We start from the raw sequence: 22,411 nt of genomic DNA, 5'->3' as shown, positions 1-22,411 counted from the left end.
TATTTTTATTTATTTATTTTTGGCTGTGCTGGGTCTTCCTTGCTGGGTGCCAGCTTTGGTTGTGGCAAGCAGGGGCTACTCTTTGTTGTGGTGCGTGGGCTTATCATTGCAATGGTTTCTCCTGTTGTAGAGTACCAGCTCAAGGGCCATGGGCTTAGTTGCTCCAAGGCACGTGGCATCTTCCCCGACCAGGGATCAAGCCCACGTTCCTGCATTTTCAGGCAGGGTCAGCCTATGTCCTCTCTGCTTCCTAGTGTCCTGGACACACATTTTCCTGAGCACTTGGCACCCTAAGTTGTTCACAAGGTGTCTCTCTCTCCTGGTTGTCTATGGAAGAGACTGTATCTTCCTCATCTTTGTCTCTGTCCCAATGCCTGGCACAATGCCTGACTCAACAAAAGCACCAAAAACATTTGCTGCAGTGTCTGTCTTCTATGCACCACCAAGGGAGCGCCAGTGTAACTTGTGGCTGAACAAGGGCTCAGGGGACATGCTCAGACTAGATGAGTGTCTATAACTGTGTCTCTTCTCCTGCCAGCCCCTGAGCCCTCCATCCTATGCTCCACGGGGAGCCAGGAGGGCTTCCAAGCAGCTTCATTTCCATTCTTGCCCTTAGCTTTGCTCACATTCCCTCCTGTTGTTCAGTTCCTAAGTCCTATCCGACTCTTTGGGACCCCGTGGACTGTAGCACGCCAGGTTTCCCTGTCCTTCGCTGTCTCCCAGTTTGCTCAGACTCATGTCCATTGAGTCAGTGATGCCATCTAACCATCTCATCCTCTGTCACCGCCTTCTTCTCCTGCCTTCAATCTTTCCCAGCATCAGGGTCCTTTCCAGTGAGTTGGCACTTTGTATCAAGTGGCCAAAGTATTGCAGCTTCAGCTTCAGCATCAGTCCTAATGAATATTCAGGGTTGATTTCCTTTAGGATTGACTGGCTTGATCTTCCTAGCCTATAGCCATTGATCCTCCCTCATCCAGTCCCTGCAGACCTTTCCAGCTCCAACCCACCTCTGCCTCACTTTCCTTATCTTTCCTGTTCTAGGGAACCACATTCTGCTTACCTCCCCGGACACACCAGAATGTTCCAAATCTCTTTGCTATTGCTCTGCTTGAAGCACCTTTTCCTCCTCTTGTCCCCCTGCGAAGTGGCTGATACAACTCAGACTGTCTCCTCCAAGAAGTCCAGAGAGCATTCAGTGTTCTCTCCCATGAGCTATTCTGTACCTTGTAACTGTTATACCCACCTGCATATAGTGACATGTTTGTTTCTGTGTCTTGGCATCTTCACCATCTACCATGGTACCTGGCACAGGGCAGGGTCTCAGTGACTGCGTGCTGAGAATCGGGACATCACATCAGGACAGCAGTGTCATCAAAAACCCTCTTTCGGGGCCCAGCTCTAGTACTTCCTAGCTGTGTTACCTTGGGCAAATCACTGTAGCTTCCTAAGCTTCTGTTTTTCATCTATAGGAGTGACAGCACCTACCTCCTAGGATTGTCATAAAAATGGGATTAAGGACTTCCTTGGTGGCTCAGACGGTGAAGCATCTACCTACAATGCGGGAGACCTGGGTTCAGTCCCTGGGTCGGGAAGATCTCCTGGAGAAGGAAATGGCAACCCACTCCAGTATTCTTGCCTGGAAAATCCCATGGACGGAGGAGCCTGGTAGGCTACAGTCCATGGGGTCACAAAGAGTCGGACACGACTGAGAGACTTCCCTCACTCACTCCTGTACTACAGGGAGGGCAGCCTCTGGCATACAGCAGCTACAACTGCTACCTTGATCTCTGGTGTTTCCTCATCTTTTCTCCACTTGAGAAAGCGGAGTTCATAGGCCCCCAGCAGTGCACATGGGGCTTCCTGGCCCAGAATCCCACACCTCTGCTCGCTGCCTGATAGGCAAGAGGGGAAAGAAATACAAGACAGGCTTACTGGGAGTATAAAAATAGGACTTTTTTTTTCCTCATAATCACATCAATTATCAAAGAAAGAAACAGTATGTAACAAAAATACAAAGCTCTGGTGGATTTTTTTGTCTGTTTTTTTTTTTTTTTGCCCCTCACCCATCCCTCCCACACAGCTGCTTCCCAGGGAGCCCCTGGCTGAAGCCTGAATGCTGTCCCTGGGTCGCCCTGGGGCTCAGGAGAACCGGTGGTCTAGGTCCCTCTGGGAGCTGGCCGAGTATGAGTACGCCTTGCCCAATACCAGGCGGTCCCGCAGCAGCTTGAAGAAGGCGTAATAGTTGCTGAAGAGGATTAGCGCCAGTGAGATGGTCTGGTGCCACTTGTCGGAGGACATTAAGGAGTATAGCTGGTAGACGATGACTGCGCCCTCCAGCAGCAAAAGGATGTTCAGGATCCGCAGGGGTTTGCTGAAAAAGAACTGCCCAGGAAAAGAGTAGGCATGGACTGGAAAGTAGGCTCCAGAAATCTGCCTCTTGGATGGGGGTTCTGGGTGGCCAATGAAGGGGTCAAGCTCTTGGGGCCCCATGCAGACTTGGGTGGGGAGCTGGCCTTCGTAGGGTTAGGTATGGACCTTGTCACCTCTCTGCCTTTATTTGTGGGCCACTGCCTCCCTGGGACTTCCTGGTGGTCCACTGGTTAAAACTCTACCTTCCAATGCAGGGGGCATGGGTTTGATCCTGGTCAGAGAACTAAGGTCCCACATGCCGTGGGGTACAGTCAAAAAAACAAAGAAGACTACTGCTTCCTACATAGTTGTTTAAGAGCCTGATCAACTTCTACCTTTTCCCAGCAGCTTTTCTTGAGGGGTCTGGCTTGCCCTGTCAGACTTTTTCTGGTTGAAAAGCAGTATGTGACCTTCTGGGTACTGTCAGGCCTGAACAATGTAGTATCTTATGACAGAGACATGTAAAGTTATTATAGACTCCACAGCCTGAGTCCTTTACTACTGTGTATGAAGCATTCCTCAGCTGGGCCAGAAGCTTCCAGGGAACATGGACACGTATCACTCTTACCTGATGTCTACAGAGCAAGGTAGAATATAGAGGACTAAGAAAAATTTTCTGATTAATTTAAAAGAACGATCAATGTCCAGGGTTCATGATTCTGCAGGGGCCAAGGTACCTAAACCTCAGGAACTAATTATAGGATGGGAGGAGGAGTGGCAAGGAACAGGAGTCCAAGAGACCAGCAAGCCAGGCTCAGCTCTGTACCTGAGGGTTGCAGGACCCTGGGCAGGTCCCCTTCCTGTCTGGACCTCAGGTTTCTCTACTGGGAAATAAAGAGATAAGCCCAGATCTATGGTTTTTCAAACTGTGTTCCTTGGAGCCCCAGGTTCCAGGGGGGGTCTTCTAGGAGCTACTGCAGTGTTGAGCGGGACGTGAAAGGAATTTCAACCCTTTCAAGCAGAGCTGCACTGAGAGGTCCTATATACTGAACTTTAGTTTGACTGTGTTGGAAGAAAGAATTCTGACAGTAAAATAAGTAAATGAAATTCACCAGCCTAGATGATTTTGAGCAGCCCTTTCCATTGTGCTGAGTCTGTGAGTCAATACCATTAGTTCCCAGGTTTCCCAGTAAGGCATCCTTGGAACAAGTTAAACTCTCTGAGTCAATTTCATACCTAAAAACTGGGACAGCCCTGGTACTTCTCTCTTACACAGGGTTCTGATGAAGCCTGAACGGGAGGGTACATGGGAAGTGCTGACCACAGGGCTGGCTCACAGTAAGAAGGATGACTGTAAGGATTTTCACCACCAAGAACCCCTTCTTTTGTTGTATTATCTTCTCCATCCAAAGTTTTCAAAGATCTGGTACCAAGTGTGCTGTAGTGCTAAGTGATCATCTGTATGACTGTCCTTGGGCGGCACGTGTGCAGTGTCTTCTTTTGGATTCGGGAACTACGGAAAATAGCCTTCTCTTGCTATGATATCACCTTCCGGCCCAGCTGACCCTCCCGCTCTCTAGATCAGGCACCACCCCTCCATCCCAGCGGAGGAGACTCACGTGGAACCGGAAGTGGGAGACGTCGGAGGGAATGGCCACGTTGTAGTGGCCCACTGCTTTGTAGACGTTCTTGCTGTGCTTCACCAGCACTCCCTGTGGCCACATGCATTCTTCAGTCCACCTGGAGGCACAGTCCAACAGAACCCCTTACGTCCAGCTCACCCACACGAGGGGACGTGGACAGACTGGGCATGGGGGGACCACCAGTGCTCTATTCCCATTTCTATCACGTAGCTACAATGACTCTCCTTTACTGGGTCTTAGCTGCCTCTTCTGTAAAATGGGTTAAGAATCACAAGAAATTCACTGCACTGGAGTCAGAAGATTTAGGGCTGACATTCATGTCTCTGACAGATCTCAAGAAAACCCTTTTCCCTCTTCCCTCGGGTCATTTTCTTCATCTAGCCTCCCGTCAGCCTCACCTCGAGCCTCCAGGCAGTCCACTGCACAACTGCCCGAGTGGTCTTTGTAAAACACCAAGCTGAGCCTGACTAGTTCCTCCTCAAAACCCTTTGAAGGCTTTCCAGTGCCACTGGAGTCAAGCCCCAGGGATGTGTTCTGGCCTCCGAGGGAGGCCTTCCATGACCCCCACCACACAGCGCCTGCTCAAGCCGCCCAGAACTGCTTCTAGCTCCTCCAGCATACCTGACTGCTCCTGTCTCTGTCTCTTCATCACGGTGCTCCCTCTAGCTGCAATGCCCTTCCTGACACCTTATCCTTCTGGCAGGCTCTATGGCATCTTTCAAAACCCAATATCCTTCAGAAAGTCTTTGTCAAACTCCCCACAGAGTTCAGCATCCTTTAAATGGTCCCTGAAGCTACTGCTATTGGTCCACTTTCCCCAATGTGTTGTCATTTATTTATTTCCCTGTATCCCTCACTAGTCTGGGAGGGCTGAAGGGAAGGGATGGCGTCCAGCTCATGTCTGTGTCCTCAGAGCATGCCACACAAGAGGCCTGGTGCAGAGAGGCCCCCACAGGGCATGTGAAGAAGGTTGTGAGACCAGTGAATTTTCTTCCATTGTTCTTTGAGATCTCCTAGGAACTCCAAGGGTCCTGGGCCAGTGAACTGAGAATCACTGTCTCCAAGAAGCTCAAACTCATTGAGCTATTGATTCTTTCATTCAAAAAAGTGACCAGGTCACTTCTCAGGTTTGGTCCCTGGGTTGGGAAGATTCCCTGGAGTAGGAAATGGCAACCGGCTCCAGTATTCTAACCTGGAAAATTCCATAGACAGAGGAGCCTGGAGGGCTACAGTCTAAGGGGCCACAAAAGATTCAGACACAACTGAGTACACACACACACACCCCCCCCATGTCACATGTAACAACATGGATGAAACTCACAGAGAATATGCAGAATGAAAGAAGCTGGGCCCAAGAACGTCTATTCTATGATTTACTTTAAGTGAAGTTGTAGAATAGAGAAAACTAGCCTATAGTGAAATGAAGTGAAAGATGGTTGCCAGAGGGAGGGGGTCCTTGGGAAGGGCCAGGAGGAAATTTTCTGATTGGCTGGAAATGTTCTGTATCTTGACAGGGGATGGGTTACATGGTGTGTATGCCTTTCATCAAAACTCAGAGAATTGTGCACTTTTTAAGACTTATACATTTCAACTATAAGGAAACTTTACCTTAAAAAAGAAAAAAAAACTATACACAAAAAACACAAAAAATCTGCTGTGGACCTATCACAAGCCAGGCATTTTGCCAGGAGTGAGGAGATGGCCAAGTGCTCGATAGACAAGGACCCTGACCTCCAAGAGCTTTAGTCCTGGAATGACGGGCAAGTAACCAAGCAAACACAGCAGAAAGTGTTAGGTGCAATGCTCACGGTTCTGTGGGGGTAGGGGAGCGCAGGCAGAGCAGGGACACTGAATCTATCCTGAAGTGGGTCAGGGAAAAGTTTCCTGGAGGAAGCCATGTGCTAAAGGATGAATCGGAATTAAAGAGGAAAAGAAAGTTGGGAAGGCCATTTAAGGCAAAACATGTGTTAAAAGCAAAAGTCTGAGTATAGAAGTACAGACAGAATTTGAGGATCTGAAGAGACTGGGTCTGGCTGGAGCAGAAGATGATTCAGGTTAGGGGAAGAAATGAGGCAGAAAAGGCTGGCAGGAGCCAGTTCATCATGAGATGCCATGTGAAGGAGCTTGGATCTTACCTGCAGACCATGGTGAGCCATGGACAGATTTATCCTTGGATTTAGCCATGTACTATCTTTCTCCTTCCCCCTCATCTCAGAACCTTAAGCCTAAGTCAAGCCCCACTTCGGCCCATTTGGCAACACCCATCTGCTTTCTGGACCACCTGGATAGAGGAGGGACCTTGACTGGCACAGAGGGCCAACATTAGGAGGCTGAGCCTCTGTGGCCTCCTTCTACAAACCTGTCCTAGGGACCTCTTCTCTGCCAGGCCCTGTGCTGGGCCCAAGACTCAGATGTGATACAGGGGTGGTCCCAGCCTTGAGGAGCTTCCAGTCTAATGGGGGAATACAGACAGGAAAATTAGCATAACTGGGGTGAAAATACTATGAAGAAGGGCTGTAGAAATGCTAAGCACCAGGAAGGACGTCAGGCTGAGGGGAGGAGAGCCCAGCCCCTCAGGGCTCCTGAGCATGGTGACATTGGCCTCTGCTCTGACTGCAATGCCATCCTGCAGCTGGCCCTCTTTCACCCCACTCAACTAACTCTTCGTGTACACGGTTATCACCCGCACCAGCCTGAGTACTCCTCAAGGGGTCTCACCTTAGCTCTCTCCTCCTGCAGCTCTTCTTCCCTGGCCAGGTTATGTCATCATCTAACAGAGCACCATATCCTGTTAATCAAACTGAGGTTTCTAAGGCACACCTTGGAATGGGTCCCTCCACTGTTCAAAACCCTTCATAGCACCTCTCTCCCTAGAGGTCAAAGTCCAAGCTCCTTTGTCCAATACACAGCACCAAATCTGGGACGGATTAGGTAGATGCAACGCTTGCTGAAAGAGTAGATGAGCCAATGACTGGATGGATGAGTGAGTGGAAGGAGGGAAATAATGAATGAATGAATGCATGAACAGATCAGCCAATGAGTGAGTACATAAGTCAGCGAATGAGAAAGTCGACAAGTCTATGAATTTACCACCTGCCCCTTTCGTATCTCCAAGACACTGCAAGTTACCCAGGGACAGGGGGCATGTCCTTCCTGGCCCCTGCCATATTCTACTCTGGCCACGAGGCCTAGCATATAAGACATGCTCAGTAACTATTTGCCGACTGACTGAATGAGTTGATGGCGAGGGCAGGGGGGCGCTGGGGTGGGGCAGAGAAGGGCAGACTCACGGGTGCTGTAGCACGTTGGAGCACAGCGCCGGGTCCACCTTCTGCCAGCAGCCCAGGTGGGCAGCGGCCTTGTGCAGCAGGTCGCAGTAGCTGGCAGGCAGCAGATGCTGCATGAGGATCACCGAGGTGCTGATGGACACCAGCAGGAAGAGCTCACAGGACCAGCGCTTGTCATAGTAATGTGTGTTCTGGAGGCAGCGGGAGGTGAGTGAGACCACAGACACCCATAACGGCCTCACGCCCTCCCCTTCCCTGACTCCTTCTTTCCTCAGCGATCAGGACAGCCCTAGACAGACCTCAGGGTGGCCTGAAACCAAAGATCAAACACCTAACCAAGGCAGCTTAATCATGGGCTTAAACCCTGTGCCCACTACTCAGCTCTCTCTTTTTGGGGGGGTAAGAAGTAGATATATTCAGAGAGAAATACACTTCACAGAATCTGGGCCAACCTAGAAGGCAAGAGGCCTCAGTTTTCTACAAAGAAAAATTACTCTCACTCTGAGCCAGAGAACAGGTCCTGGGATTCAATAGAAATGAGCTCAAATCTTGGCTCCACTGCTTAGTCACTATGTGACCTTGGGCAAGTCACTTTACTTCTCTGCAGTCTAGCTTCCTCATCTGGCAAATGATAGGAGTAGCCACCTCTGAGAGGCGTGAGGAGGACACTACTACTCAAGAAAGCTCTAGCATGTTGCCCAACAGACGTGAGGTCTTCTCAACCCCCAATCCGTCAATGCAGCCCATCCTGGGAGAAATGCAACGAGGTGGCTGGGGATATGCCTTCCCAGATGGCCACACAAGGCAGAGAGGGAGCACGGGCTTTTGGAGTCACCCAGATCTGGATGCATCTGGCTTTTGGACTTAATGATAGAGCGGGACGCTGTGGCGTGCCTGGGCCAAAACAGCCACACTGGAATACAAAGTGACTCCTTTGTATACAAAGTGTACTCCTTTTCAAGTATCATGAACAACATGCAGTGGGCCCCTCACTGGCTGGGTGACCTTGTGCGGGCCACGTTTGTTCAGCAAGTCTTGTTTTTTCCACTCTGAAATGGAGGCATTTGGGATCGACATGTATGTCCTGCTATATATTTAAAATGGATAACCCACAAGGACCTACTGGGTAGCACAGGGAACTCTGCTGTTATGTGGCAGCCTGGATGGGAGGGGAGTTTGGGAGAGAAGGGATACATGTGTATGTATGGCTGAGTCCCTTTGCTGTCCCCCTGAAACAGTCGCATCATTGTTAATTCGCTATACTCTAATACAAAAGAGAAAGTTAAAAGTGTATATATAAATAAACATATAAAAGGGAGGCAGCAGTCACTCTGGCCCTCGAGAGAACAGATGGAAATCTCATCAAGAGCAGCAGCCTCGTTTCTGCAAGCAGGAGGGCTCCTGGAGCACAGGCAGCAGGTGAGGCCCGGGCAGACCCCTCCCCTCCCTGGGTTAAGCTACGCACCTTCACGAACCAGACAGGCACAAAGGCCACGTAATAGGCGCTCAGCATGGCGCTGACCAGCACCTCCTTCATGCGCCAGTTGAAGTCCATCTTGAGGAACTCCACCTCGCTGCGGATGAGGCTGGGCGACAGGCAGCAGGCGTGGGTGGGCATGGCCTCGGGGCCGTAGAGCTGCTTCGTGTGCTGCTTCCACGTCTCCCGCAGTGTCAGCAGGTAGTCCCGGCTCCGCGCCAGGCCACTGACCGCCTCCCGGGGACCCATGGCGGCCATGTGGCTGAAGAGGTTTGTCTTGCGGAGGTCACAGTTCAGCTGCAGGAACGGAATGTACATCCCAAACCTGCTGGGGAAGACAGTGGTGAGGGCAGGCCTGGCCAGGGGCCAGGATCCCAACCCTTAACCACCCAGGGAATCTTCTTTCCTCCTGGGCTTTAGCTGTCCTGGCTGCTCCGAGGGGAGACTCTACCTGTCCTTCTAGCTAGCCAGCCTCCCAGCCAATGATCAGTCATTCAACACCAGTGTTAGCCCTGAGCAGGGAACAAGCCCTGTATGGAGTGGTGGGAATACGGTAGGAGGCAAGACCCGAGTCTCAGCCCTCCGAGTCTCAGCCCTCCGAGTCTATCGCTGTCCAGCAGTAGTCACAACAGCCCACATTCCCTGGGCACATCCTGTGCTCCAGATACTACACTAACTGCTTTACACGCACTTTCTTCTGTTTCTCCTAACTGTGTTAGGTACTATTATCTTGTGCCCTTTTCAGCAGAGAAAGCTGTGGCTCAGAGAGGTGGAGTAGCAGCTTTGGAAAAGTCACACAATTAGTAAGGAAGCAACAGAGCTGGGATTTAAATTCGAAACTGTCTGGTACCCAAGATCAAGACAGACACTCCACAAATAAAAGCAATTCTTGAATCAAAAATGTACATGGTACCACAAAAGGGAGGTAGATGTGGCCAAGGGTGCCTGTAAGGGCAGCTCTTAAGTTTACAGAGGGGGACAGCTCAGGAACAGTATTTGTTGTGTGTCTATTATGTGCTAGGCACTGAAATAGGCCCTTAAACAGTATAAACCCCCTCCTCTGAAGTGTAACCTTAAGTTAAAGGATGGAGTGTATGGCTAATATAATTTAAGGAGAAAATTAGACAGACTCATAGCTAGGAAGAGTAGATAACTAAACCAGGTAAGTGCCAAGCAGAGCACACAGAATATCCTCACAGGTTCTCTTTACAGGCATTCCTTGTTTTAGCTTATGCTATGCTTCATCCATCACTTCAGTCATGTTTGACTCTTTGCAACCCTATGAACTATAGCCCACCAGGTTCCTCTGTCAATGGGATTCTCCAGACAAGAATACTGGGATTGGTTGCCATGCCCTCCTCCAGGGGATCTTCCCAACCCAGGGATGGAACCCATGTCTCATTATGTCTCTTGTATTGGCAGGCAGGCTCTTTATCACTAGTGCCACCTGCCAAGCCCTTCAGTTCAGTTCAGTCGCTCAGTCATGTCCGACTCTGCGACCCCATGAATCGCAGCACGCCAGGCCTCCCTGTCCATCACCAACTCCCGGAGTTTACTCAAACTCATGCCCATCGAGTCGGTGATGCCATCCAGCCATCTCATCCTCTGTCGTCCCCTTCTCCTCCTGCCCCCAATCCCTCCCAGCATGAGTCTTTTCCAATGAGTCAACTCTTCGCACGAGGTGGCCAAAGTGTTGGAGTTTCAGCTTCCAAGCCCTTAGGGCCTCTCAATTTCCCCAGGTCCTCAGACATAGCTCCAGAAGGGTCCCTGGGCTGCCAATGAGAATTCTACTTTTCCTTATCTATAGTAATGTTCTCTTCCTTTATTCTGAACTTCCAAGAGGGGATATAGTGTTCTTGGGCACTCATATAATTAGCCTCTTTGGGTTTTTGCTTTCTGATCTATCTAATGGGAATGCTACTACCTTCCCTCCATTAAGGTTAAGGTAAGATAACAGATAGGGCTTCCCTGGTGGCTCAGACGGTAAAGAATCCACCTGCAATGTGGGAGACATGGGTTCAATCCCTGGGTTGGGAAGATCCCCTGGAGGAGGGCATGGCAACCCACTCCAGTACTCTTTCCTGGAGAATCCCCATAGACAGAGGAGCCTGACAGGCTGCAGTCCATGGGTCACATAGTCGGACATGATTGAGCGACTAAGCACAGCACAGCACAAGATAACAGAGAATTTTGGTCAAGAGCATAATCTTTGGGATCAAAGAGGCCAGTGTTAAAACCCCAGCTCTGCCACTTACTAATGCTGTGATTTAGGGCAAACTATATAACGTCTATGAGCCTCAGTTTCCTTAACTTGCCTTAAGTGACACAGCTTGTATCGATTCTCTATGCTCAGTCGGCATTATGCTAGTGTTTTCATAAATACTCTTTAGTTGTTAATCTTCGTAACAATGCCCAGCATGGTGTCTGGCCCAGAATAGAAGAGCAGTACAATTCTGTTTAGAAAAGAAAGAGGCCAGTGATTCCATGGGACAGAAAAGAACACTGAAATGGGATTCCCAAAACACTCCTCAGGATACTTGGTGGGAATGAGGGGGTGGGCACCTACATGACCACACAAGGGCTCAGACTCAAACTTAAGGACAAGTACTTAAGAATTGTCCTGGCTTTGCTGCTAAGAAGTGCAGATACAGTTACATTATTTGATAACAGCACATGGCTGCTCTGACAGGTCAAAAGTTAGAAACATCTTCACATGCAAGATGGCAGATTCTCTTTCATCCTCTCCATCCAAGATGTGACAGTATCCGTGTAAAAAGTAAATAGAGAAAAGTAGAAAATAAATTCGTATTAGCAAAAAGAACGGGAGTGGGGGTTATCAGTACATAAGTGATTCTGACAAATTTAGATGGCAGATGGAAACATGTTGACAAATGAGGAACGAAGTCATCATCCAGAGCAGCACTGTCCAACAGAAATATGAGAGTCACATACATAATGTTACATTTTCTAGTAGCCACAATAAAAAATGAAGAAATTAATTTTATACTGTTTTATTTAACCTAATATATACAAAATATTATTTCAACATATAAAATAATTATTTATGATACATATATGTGATAAATATGAGATATTTTACTTCCTTTCTTTTTTGTTTTTTTGTGCTAAGTCTTCAGAATCTGCTGTATATTTTACACTAATAGTACATTTCAATTAAAACTAGCCTATTTTAAATGTTTAATAACAATAGGCAGCTGGAAATGACTAAACTAGATAGCGTAGGGCTAGATTCGTCATAAGAGGGCTACATTGGGGGCAGGAGCTGATCTGTCCAGAGTGACCCAACAGAGACTGGCTTGAAGTGGGCAACTTTGATGGAGGGTAGAAGTGAGAAGCAGGGCTGAACAAACTGGATTAAAAATGATCTGTATTCATGAGTCATTCCCTTTATTCTCCTACACAACTTACACAACCCGTCCTGAAAAATTCTTCCCTAAAGAAACTGAATAAACTGGGAATCGAGGTCTTCAATGGGGGCATTCCAGAGCAATACCTCTCTCCCCTTTCTCATCTATAGGGGCCCATGGCCTAACAACCAGCACCTTATTCACTTGTCCTAAAGCAAAGTCTGCCGGTCAGTGTGCCCCGCCCACATACTCAGAATCAAAACTCCCATTCAGATATACAATGGCAGAGGGAGAAAAAGTGCATTCCAAGCTACTCAGTCCTTCACTTTTTTTTTTCAGGTAAAAAGTGGATTTATTTAGAGAAAAACACTCCACAGACAGAGTGTGGGTCATCTCAGAAGGCAAGATCAGCCTCCACTCTTAACCAGACAACCAAAGAAACTAACTATACTTAGAAAACCAGCAGCATGAAACAGAAAAACTGATTCAGTGGAAAGACAAAATTGAACAGACACAAAGAGATTTTAAAAACAAGAACAGAATGCTATGAGAAAAGATCAATCAGAAAACAAGAAGCCTCAGAGATGAAAAATAAGATTGCTGAAAAAAATCTCAATAAAAAAGCTGGAAGAGTGCTTGCTTCGGCAGCACGTATACTAAAATTGGAACGATACAGAGAAGATTAGCATGGCCCCTGTGGAAGGATGACATGTAAATTCGTGAGGGATCGGGATGGGGAATACATGTAAATCCATGGCTGATTCATGTCAATGTATGACAAAAACCACTACAATATTGTAAAGTAATTAGCCTCCAACTAATAAAAATAAATGGAAAAAAAAAAGCTGGAAGATATAGTTGAGAAAATCCCCCTAAAGGCAAAGTAAGAAGAGAGAGAGAAAGACAGCTAGAGAAAGAGAGAGAAATCAAGAGGGGAGGGAGGAAAGGAGAGGAAGAAAGGGAGATAGATGAAAAGGATGACCAATCTGTGAGGTCTACCATCCGATGAAGAGAAGTCTTAGAACAGAAAAAAATGGAAGGGGAGATATCATCAAAGAAATAATAGAAGACAACTTCCCTGACTTGAAGAGATGCCCAAACCTCCCGATTAAAAAAGTCCTAAGGTACTGACAACACAGAACGACAAAAGCTCCACATCAGACACATTCTTGCAAAATTTAAAATAATCAAAAGATAAATAGAATATTCCTAAAAGCTTTTAGAAAGGAAAAACCAAAGTCTTTTACAAAGGAACTGGAATCAAACCAGCATCAGACCTCTCATTAGAAATGTTGGCTGCTAGAGACAATGGAGGAACATCTTCAAAATTCTGAGAGAATATGAATTTGAACTTGGAAATCTATATTAGGCCAAACCATCAATCAAGTATGAGGGCAGAATAAAGATATTTTTAGACATGCTAGGAAAAGAATGTATATACCTCCCACATACCCCTTGTTAAGGAAATTACCTGATAATGTACTCCAGCAAAATAAGGGAGAAAACCAAGAAAGAGGAAGACATGGGATCCAGGAAAAAGAGGATCCAACCCAGGAGGGCAGCGAAGGGAAGTCCCAGGCTGAGAGCTGAACAGCAGGCCTAAAGAGCAGCCACTCCAGACTGGAGCAGGAGGATGGAGGGCTCCAGGAGGGAGGTCTCTGGGGGGGAAATATGGACTCTAGGCAACAGGTAGCATGACTGAAAGGTTGGATAAACTTAAGGATATGTTGAAGGCCCATGATTCTTTTGTCAATGAGAAGAAAGGCAATTAGAAACTCCAAGAAAAATAAAAGCTATATGAGAAAGTTACAATCTAAATATGAAGCAAACTAAAATGTGGCATGATTTTAAGCAATCGATGGAATGTAAGGAAAGAGAAACCATTTGCCCTTGACATTAGGAACATTCTTTTTTTAAGAGCCCCAAGATTAGAATTCAGGAACTACAGAGAAGGAATATCTTTCTATGCATACTACTTGGTCCTGCAGTGAATGACAGCTTCATACTCATAATAATATCAAGGCCACTTATTGGTTTTTAATCTTTAGAATTAGCCCAAAGAATGGAAGACTTAAACATGGCTATGTAGGAGAAGGTGAATGTCAAATGTGACAATATAAGAGTACAGCTGCCAGGAAGTGATAGGAGGAAGAGGGGAGGAAAAGCTGATGGGTAGGGCTCCGAATACAATATACTTACATAAAAGGGATTAAGACACTGACTGCTGTTGATAGAATAAAAAATACTGGCATACTCACATTATTGAAAAACAGGACCAATAGGAAACTGAAAATAATAATTGTCAAATACTAGGAACAGCATGGATAGAAGGTGAACTAAACCTTCATCTGTCATTGCAGGAAATTGATGTACATGTGCACGTAGGGGTGTGTATGTGTGTGTGTGTTGTGTGTGTGTGTGTAGTATGCTTGTATATACAGAACATTTATTTCTAGGATATATAAGAAAACAGAAACACTGGTGGTTACCTCTCAGAAGGGAAACTGGGTAGTAGCTGGGAAAGAGGAGTCAAAGGAAGGATTTATCATTCTACATTCTTTTATATATTTTGCAATTTTAATGATGCAAATCTCTTTCCCCACTATAAAATCAATCAATAAATATCTAAAGAAATAAAAAAAAAAGCACAAGGATATTAGAATTATGGAGGTGACTCAAAAAACACTTAAAACCAGAAACAGTGAAAGAGGTTGCCTATGAGAAGTGGGACTAAAAATCTGGAGGGTAGAGCTAAAGGCTGTTCTCCATCATAAGTTATTTTTAGCTGTGCTGCACAGCTTGCAGGATCTTAGTTCCTCAAACAGGGATCAAACCTGTGCCCTCGACAGCGAAACTGCAGTCCTAACCACAGGACCACCAGGGAATTCCCATCATCATCAGCTTTTTAGCACTACTGGATTTGATCATACATCATATATACTTGTCTCATAATAATAAAAACTCAAAAAGTTAAATAAAGCAAAACATGAACACTGGGTGGCATTTGAGTAGCGTCCAGAAAGGGTCAAATTAAGGCAATTTTTAACATTTCTTTCAGTACAACCCTGGAGGACCATTTGTTAATATCTATCTAAAATGTAAAACACGCCTTTTGGTGCAGTAATTCTACTTCTGGGAATCTGTTATACAGAAATATTGGATAAATGTGCAAAGATGTATGCAGAAGAACGTTCCCTGCCTCACTGTTTTCAACAGAGAAACACTAGAAACAACTCAAAAATCCACCAATAGAATACAAAACAAAACAAACTGTGCAAAGTCTATTCGATGGAATACTATGAAGTGAAGAAGTGAAGTCGCTCAGTCATGTCTGACTCTTTGCAACCCCATGGACTATAGCCTACCACTCTCCTCCATCCGTGGGATTTTCCAGGCAAGAGTACTGGAGTGGGTTGCCGTTTCCTTCTCCAGAGGATCTTCCTGACCCAGGGATCGAACCCGGGTCTTCTGCATTGTAGGCAGACACTTTACTATCTGAGCCACCAGGGAAGTCCTATGGAATACCATGAGGCCATTAAAAAAATGAGGAAGACCCATATATAGTGCCATGGAAAAATATCCACCTTATATGACCATGTGAAAATGTAATAAATTGTACAATATCATGCATAGGGATTAACCCCATTTCTGTTTTTAAAAAACGTATGTGTGTGTACTTGCACAGGAAAAATGTGGAAGGACACAGTGCAAAATACGGTTTTCTAGAGGACTGAGATTATGTGGGGCTTTCATTTTCTATGTTAAAAGCCTCTGTAAAGTTTAATGTTTTTATATGACACACATATCTCTGACAATTAAAGCCCAGTTATAACTAAAGCAAGTGTGACTGGGCTCTGAGCATGACAGTGTCCTTTTGGTCACGCAGGGGAGACAGAGAGGAGTGATCAGCTCTGAAAAGTTTCCCAGGGAACAGAGATGGACTGGTCTGAAGAAGTTCATGACCCAGAAAGCCCAGGGGTTGGGAAATGACTGTGAATGACCAGGCAGCCAGGAGCCTGCCCCAGGAACAGCCAGGGTGGAGATCTTGCCAAAGCTCTCCCCAGTTCCAGGCTAGGAAGGGGCAGGCCTGGGCTTCTCCCAGACACCGTCTTCCCCTCCTCAACAATCTGGGTTCTTGCAAGACGGAGGAAGTGGATGAGCAAAGTAGACACACAGACAGACACACAGATATGCACGTGAAGACAGACATGCATGCACACACACACTTCATTCACAGACATCCGCACAGAAACACGCACACACACACAGATGTGTGCATGCACACAGACCTGGGGGAGGCACCGAGAGGTTACACAAACACCAAGACGCACAAAGAAACAGAAAGAAGCAGAGAGAAAGGAAAGGAAGAGATAGCAAGACGAAGCCCGTGCATCCCTGCTCAGGAGCTGTGGGCGACACACCCAGATCTGAGCCCCCTTCTGACCTCCCCTTCGATGGCACCTTGGGGAAATTAGGCCTGCCGTCTCCGTTTCTGCTCCTGCAAAAGAAGGCTAATCATCCCGATCTCAGGGCAGTGCTATCAGACAGCGTGATGAGGTTCTGTAGCTGCCTGCCTGTGTGTCGGCTGGGTACGGGGGGCTCGGGGCCCAGCCACTCTCGGGGCAGAGGTCAGGAGCAGGTGCTGGGCAGTGAGGGGTACTCACGGATAGCAGAGGAACAGGAGGTTCAGGAAGGAGTAGGTCCTGAAGAGGTGAATGAGGGAGCGGCACAGACTCCAGCCTGTTGCCGTGAGAACGGTGAAACGGGTGAGGAACAGCAGGATGGAGCGAAAGAGGGTGACCTTCCCCCTTTGAGAAGCCTGGGTCAGGGGAGATAGGATGGGGTGGGGCCTTGGATGGAGGTCATGGGGGCTGTGCCCAAATCCCACCCAGCATGGCCCATGATTTCCCCCCCTGCAGGGTGGGCAGAACCTGTCAAGGCAAATCCTTTCCCTGGATGCTAGGGAAACTCCAAGAGCCAACGGGATGAATACTCTTCAGCCAAGTTCAAAGGGAGCCCCCAAGCAAAGGCCTCAGGGATCAAGGGCTGGGTATGCCTCCGTGGTGCCCCCAGGGGGGAAAGGGGTGTCCCAAAGTCCCCGGGCCAGCCTCTGGGACCCAATCACCTCCTTCACGATGGACCCAATGAAGCGGCGGCCCAGAACGATGGTGGTCACCATCAGCAAGTTGAAGTCGATCAGGTGGAAATTCTGTCGGGGGCAGAGGCTGGGGGTCACATGGGCCCCCTGCCCGTATATGGGCTTTTCACATACCCACCTCCCCCTACCCAGTCCTTTCCATTGGGACTGTCCCCACTCTCTGACCTTCACAGGCCTCCAGCTGAGTCAGACCAGGAAAATACCTAGAGGAGTGGAACAGGACCCAGAGGAGGGAAGTGGGACAGTCCCTGGAGACAAGAGAGTGGTGTGTGAGCCCTCCTGCTCTGCTCACCCGGCCCCTGCCCCACTCCTGCACAGAGCTCATGCCTCTCCTTGAAATAACCATGTACGCCTGCTCCCCCACAGGACAAGACTCTGTGCTCCTTGACACAAAATCTGAGTCAGCTTCATCTCTGCTGCCCTTACGGTGTGTAGTGTGGTGCTGACTGAGCACATCGGGGTGAGTGTTCAGATGTCATCGGTTCCTGTTTAGTCCTCCCATGCCCAGTCTGAGGCCAAACACCAGGGTGCTGGGCAAGATAAGCTAAACTGAAACCAAACGTGTCACTCACTCACACACGCGCACCCACAGCGGGGCCTAGCTGGGCACCTACCAGGGAGGTGTGGGAGGGCGGGTGGGAGGGCGGATACCACCACACTGTCTTGTAGATGTTGATGTAGTGGACGAAGAGGGCTATGAGCTGGCAGAAGAAGAGCTGCAGTTCAAACAGAATGCTGGCCTGGACTGGCAGCTCAGGGATCTTGCAGTGCTGCAGGGGCACGACCGTCTGGGTGGCCAGTGGAGGGCTGGAGAGGCCCGTCCCCGAACTGCTCCTGGGGGAGAGAGGGCACAACATCAGGAGCTGCCCGGAGAACCCTACCAAGAGGGGCTTCTGAGGCACAGGACCATGGGGCAGGCTCAGAAAAGCAGCCCAGGGCAAGGATGGATGGAGTCCGCCTACTTCTTCTGCCTCTCAAAGAAGCTGACAGAGCCTTTCCCTATTCCTCCCTCATCTTATTCAGGTTTTCCAACATTCCCCAGGAAGGAAAGGAAAGGTGAGGAGAAGGGGGCCCAGAGAGGGGAGACAACTTGCCCAAGCCACCAGTGAACTAGGAGCAGAACTGTGAGTGGAATCCAGGCCTTTGGGTTCATTATACTATGTCTCAAGGTATCTGACCCAGGGACCGCCCTCACCAGGGACTTTTCTGCTGCTCCCTGCCCTTTAAGCCTCCATCTGGCATCTGGGGTATCATGTCCTAGGGCTCAGTCAGGGAGAGCTCTGTCCAGACTGCTCCTCTGAGCCCACAGGAAGTGCAAGAGACAGCAAGTAGTTTACCTGGTGCGGGAACGGACACTGGTGACCGATGCGCTGGAAGTGTGGCCCCCACCCGAGCCCCCAGAGGATCCTGGCTCACAGAGTGGATTTCGACAGTAGGATGTCCTGTTGGGACCTCTTCGTCCTCCTGCGGGGCTCAACATAAGGTAGATCCTCAAGCCAGAGGGCATATATCAAGGATAACAACCTGGCGTCTCATTTCGTCACTCAATCACAGACACCCATGATTGGTTCCCCTGCCTATCGCTTCAAACGCATCTCCTACCATTCTCTGCCTCTACCCCATGCTTCAGCCAGCCTAGTCTTTCTCTCTTTGAGCAAACCAAGCTTACTGCTACCTTCTGCGCTTGCTGTACGCTCTGACATTCTAACTCTCTATCTTATTTCCATTTTTCTTTTCACAGTTTACTCTTCATCTTATTCATTTGTTAACATATTTACTGCCTATCTTTTCCACTGGAATGGAAGGCCAGTGAGGTCTGTCTCTTTCACTGCTGTATCCCCTCCCTCTACCACAGTGCCCAGCGTAAGAGTAAGTGCTCAATAACAACACATTGATGAGGGAATGAATCCAGCAAGGTAGATTACCCAGATTAGTAAATTCAGTTTACACAGAGTCACAGGTGGTAAGGGGGTCTGGGTCCTGAGCTCTTTGAACCGGTATACGCAGCTCCTTCGGGATACTACTACAAGTCCCTGTAGGCTTATGATTCCTCCAGGACCCAAGATCTGGCTTAATGGGCATCCTGAGCTCTCACAGTCAGGATTCAGGGCCTGAGCAAGTGTCAAGGGAGAATGACATGGTTGTGAACCTAAAACATAGACCTACAACTTCTTTCTCTCAGTTGAGCAATCTAGCCCAAGCTCCCAGGTCCTGCAAAAAGCTCCTGCACAAAGCTCCTAGGCACCACCCCAGCCCCAAAGCTATGTGTGTGCTCAGTCACTTAAGTTGCTTCCAAAAGTTAATGTGTGTTCAGTGCGACCCCATGGACTGTAGCCTGCCAGGCTCCTCTGTCCACAGGATTTCCCAGGCAAGAATACTGGAATGGGTTGCCATTTCATTCTCCAGGGGATCTTCCCAACCCAGGGATCAACCCTGTGACTCCTGCATTGGCAGGCAGATTCTTTACCGCTGACCCACCTGGGAAGCCCAAAGTTAAAGCCTTGTTCATATCTCATGACCACACAGCAGCCTCCACAGACACACACACCCCCTGCCCTAGCTTCTCCGCCTGGAAGCTTTTCCCCAACGTTTCCAAAAAAGTTCTTGTCCAGGAACTCTGCCCGCGACCAGCCCCAGCGCCAAAGCTCTGTTCACGTGCTACTCTACCTGGCTTAGAAAACCTCACACAGGTACCCTCAGTCCAAATGCTCTACCCACACCCACTCTCCTCTCTTTAGAAGCTCTGCACCCACATATAGCCTCTCAGCCCAGAAGCTCCGCCTACACACAATTGTCAGCTCAGAAAACCCGCCCACAAGCCAATAGAAGCTCTCTCTGCCCAGAAGCCCGGCTCCAGAGTGGGCTCCCTTCATCTGGAAGGTCTCCTTTCCGCCCCACCTCCCCAGTATAAAGCCCCTACTGCCTAGAAAATTTGCCCCTGCACCAGGGCCTACAGGCTAGGAGCCCCGCCCTTAGCACGAAGGCCACGCCCACGAGCAGCCCCGCCCCACTCAAGCCCGGGACAGTGGGTCCCCATTAAAGCCCCCAGGAACCTCCCCATTTTAGAAGCCCCGCCCACCCCAATGTCCCGCCCCCACAACAGAAGCCCCACCCGCAAAACGACAGGAGGGGGCGGGGTCCCCCTGGGCCCAACATCCCCTCCCCCTCCCCTCGCCGGGATCCTGTCCGCGTGGGGGAGCAATTAGCAGCCTAGCCATCCTGACCCCGGAGCCCGCCCGTTCCCGGGCCAAGCCGGACCCGTGCCGCTCACCCATCTCCTCCCCCCGGCGCTCTCCGCTTCGCCGCCGCAGCTCCTGCGGGCAATATGTCGGAGGCGACGGCGGCCGAGAGAGGACTAACCGCCGCAGCCCAGTCCCCGGGTATCAGCTGCGCGCTCCCGCCCCGCCGCCAAATTTGCATACAAGGCGGGCTAGAAGCTGGGGGCGCGCTTCTTAAAGGGGCCGCCCTGGACAAAGGCAGTGCCGCGCGCTCTTTGTCTCGCGGTCTCCCACGCCCTTCCTGCAAATGCAGCTGGAAAACCCGAGAGGGAGGAGAACCTATCTCCATCTCTTCCCTTGCCTGCCTTTTCCTAGCACCTTTTCAGGACCTAGGGAGGTGGCCAGAACCTCATCTCGGTTCCTGCATCCATGAGTCGTCCACTGGCTCCTCAAACTGATCGCGTCCCAAATTGGGCTTTCATCTTTCTCTTTGGCCTTACTGCTCTTGGTCCATCCCAATCTAAACTTGGGAGTCATTTCCTCCTTTTCCTTCTACCGCCATATCCAGTCTTCCACCTAGTCTTCCTGACGCTCAGTTCAGTTCAGTTCAGTCGCCCAGTCGTGTCTGACTCTGCGACCCCATGGACTGCCGCTCGTCAGACTTCCCTGTCCGTCACCAACTCCCGGAGCTTGCTCAAACTCATGTCCATCGAGTTTGGACATCGAACCATCTCATCCTCTGTCGTTCCTTTCTCCTTCTGCCTTCAGTCTTTCCCAGCATCAGGGTCTTTTCTAATGAGTTAGCCCTTCGCATCAGGTGGCCAAAGTATTGGAGCTTCAGCTTCAGCATTATTTCTCACTTCTGAGAATATGTGAGGAAGAATATCCTTTCACTACATTAGTTCAAATCCTGATTCTGCCAGTTCCAAGACTTGGATTCCTGTTTCTTGCTCTTTACTGGTAACTTTCACCTTACAGGGCTTGGTGAGTATTAAATGAAATAATGCTTGTAGAACAGAGTCTGTTTTGATAAATGTTAGCCGTCATTACTATTAAGATGTATGGCAAGCACTTAACACAGAGGGAGCTCTCGATAAATGAGCTGTTACTAGTAATTGTTATGATTTCTTCCCTCATAAGACTTCTAAGTTGTCTCCATCATCTGGTACCTCCCATCAATTAGCACAGTGTTTGGCATATAATAGACAACAATATTCAATTAATTAAATGATTTAGGTATTTAATTAATAGAAATTCACAAAGCTTACAGTTAAGTGGGAGGAGATGGGCGTAAAAAATATAGTAAAAATCATTAGAAAGGAATGATTGCGATGGAGGAAAACAGGAAAGGGGGATGGGAGGTTGCAATTTTAAACAGGGTAGTCAGTAGGTTTCACAGAGGTGACTTTTGAACAAACACTTGAAGGAAAGAGTGAGTCAGTCATGTAGATATCTGGAGGAAGGGGGCGGTCCAGGCAGAGGGAAAAAGTCATTGGAAGGGCCCTCAGGTACAAGCACCGAGCACACCTGCTATGTTTAAGAAACAGCAAGGAGGCCAATATGGCTTGAAATGGAATAGACATGAGAGTTGGACATAAGGAAGAATGGACCTGTGACTTTTACTCTGAATGAGATGGGAGCTACTGGAGGGCTTGAACTTCCTTTTTTTTTTGAACTTCCTTTTTTAAAGAATCACTCCAGCTGTCCTGTGAGAATAGCCTGTAGGGCAGAGGGGTGGAAACAGGGAGACCAGGATGCTATGGCAGTGATCGTAGCAAGAGATATTGATGGTTTGTACCAGACTGGGTGAAATGAGTCATGGTTGGAGCCTGGATTTGAAGGTAAAGTCAACAGGATTTGTTGACAAATTTGGATAGGTGTGCGAATGGAAGAAAGAGAAGATAAGGATTG

The 22,411-nt window shown here is 48.6% G+C and overlaps 1 protein-coding gene and 1 pseudogene across 4 annotated transcripts; one reads left to right on the top strand and one right to left on the bottom strand.

Moving 5' to 3' along the window:
* Positions 1-1,932: 1,932 nt before the first annotated feature.
* On the bottom strand, positions 1,933-20,707 carry TMEM39B (transmembrane protein 39B). 4 transcript variants are annotated; one of them, XM_043909583.1, is made up of 9 exons: positions 20,554-20,707; positions 18,620-18,746; positions 17,897-18,116; positions 17,250-17,333; positions 16,789-16,943; positions 8,745-9,081; positions 7,283-7,470; positions 3,969-4,089; positions 1,933-2,382 (listed from the first exon to the last, which is right to left on the bottom strand). In XM_043909583.1, the coding sequence occupies exons 1-9, from the start codon at positions 20,555-20,557 to the stop codon at positions 2,140-2,142; spliced, it is 1,479 nt and encodes a 492-aa protein (XP_043765518.1). In that variant the 5' UTR covers positions 20,558-20,707; the 3' UTR covers positions 1,933-2,139. The 4 variants fall into 4 exon arrangements, with proteins under 4 accessions (XP_043765518.1, XP_043765521.1, XP_043765522.1 ...); XM_043909585.1 differs by having other exon boundaries at positions 2,242-3,862; XM_043909586.1 differs by lacking the exons at positions 18,620-18,746; positions 20,554-20,707 and adding an exon at positions 17,448-17,530 and having other exon boundaries at positions 17,897-18,038.
* Positions 12,757-12,875, top strand: LOC122699068 (annotated as a pseudogene).
* Positions 20,708-22,411: the final 1,704 nt, after the last annotated feature.

This window comes from Cervus elaphus, chromosome 8, assembly GCF_910594005.1.
Source record: "Cervus elaphus chromosome 8, mCerEla1.1, whole genome shotgun sequence".
In the NCBI taxonomy this organism is placed as follows: domain Eukaryota; kingdom Metazoa; phylum Chordata; class Mammalia; order Artiodactyla; family Cervidae; genus Cervus; species Cervus elaphus.
The sequence above is the reverse complement of the archived record's forward strand: the minus strand, read 5'-3'. Positions and strand labels throughout refer to the sequence as shown.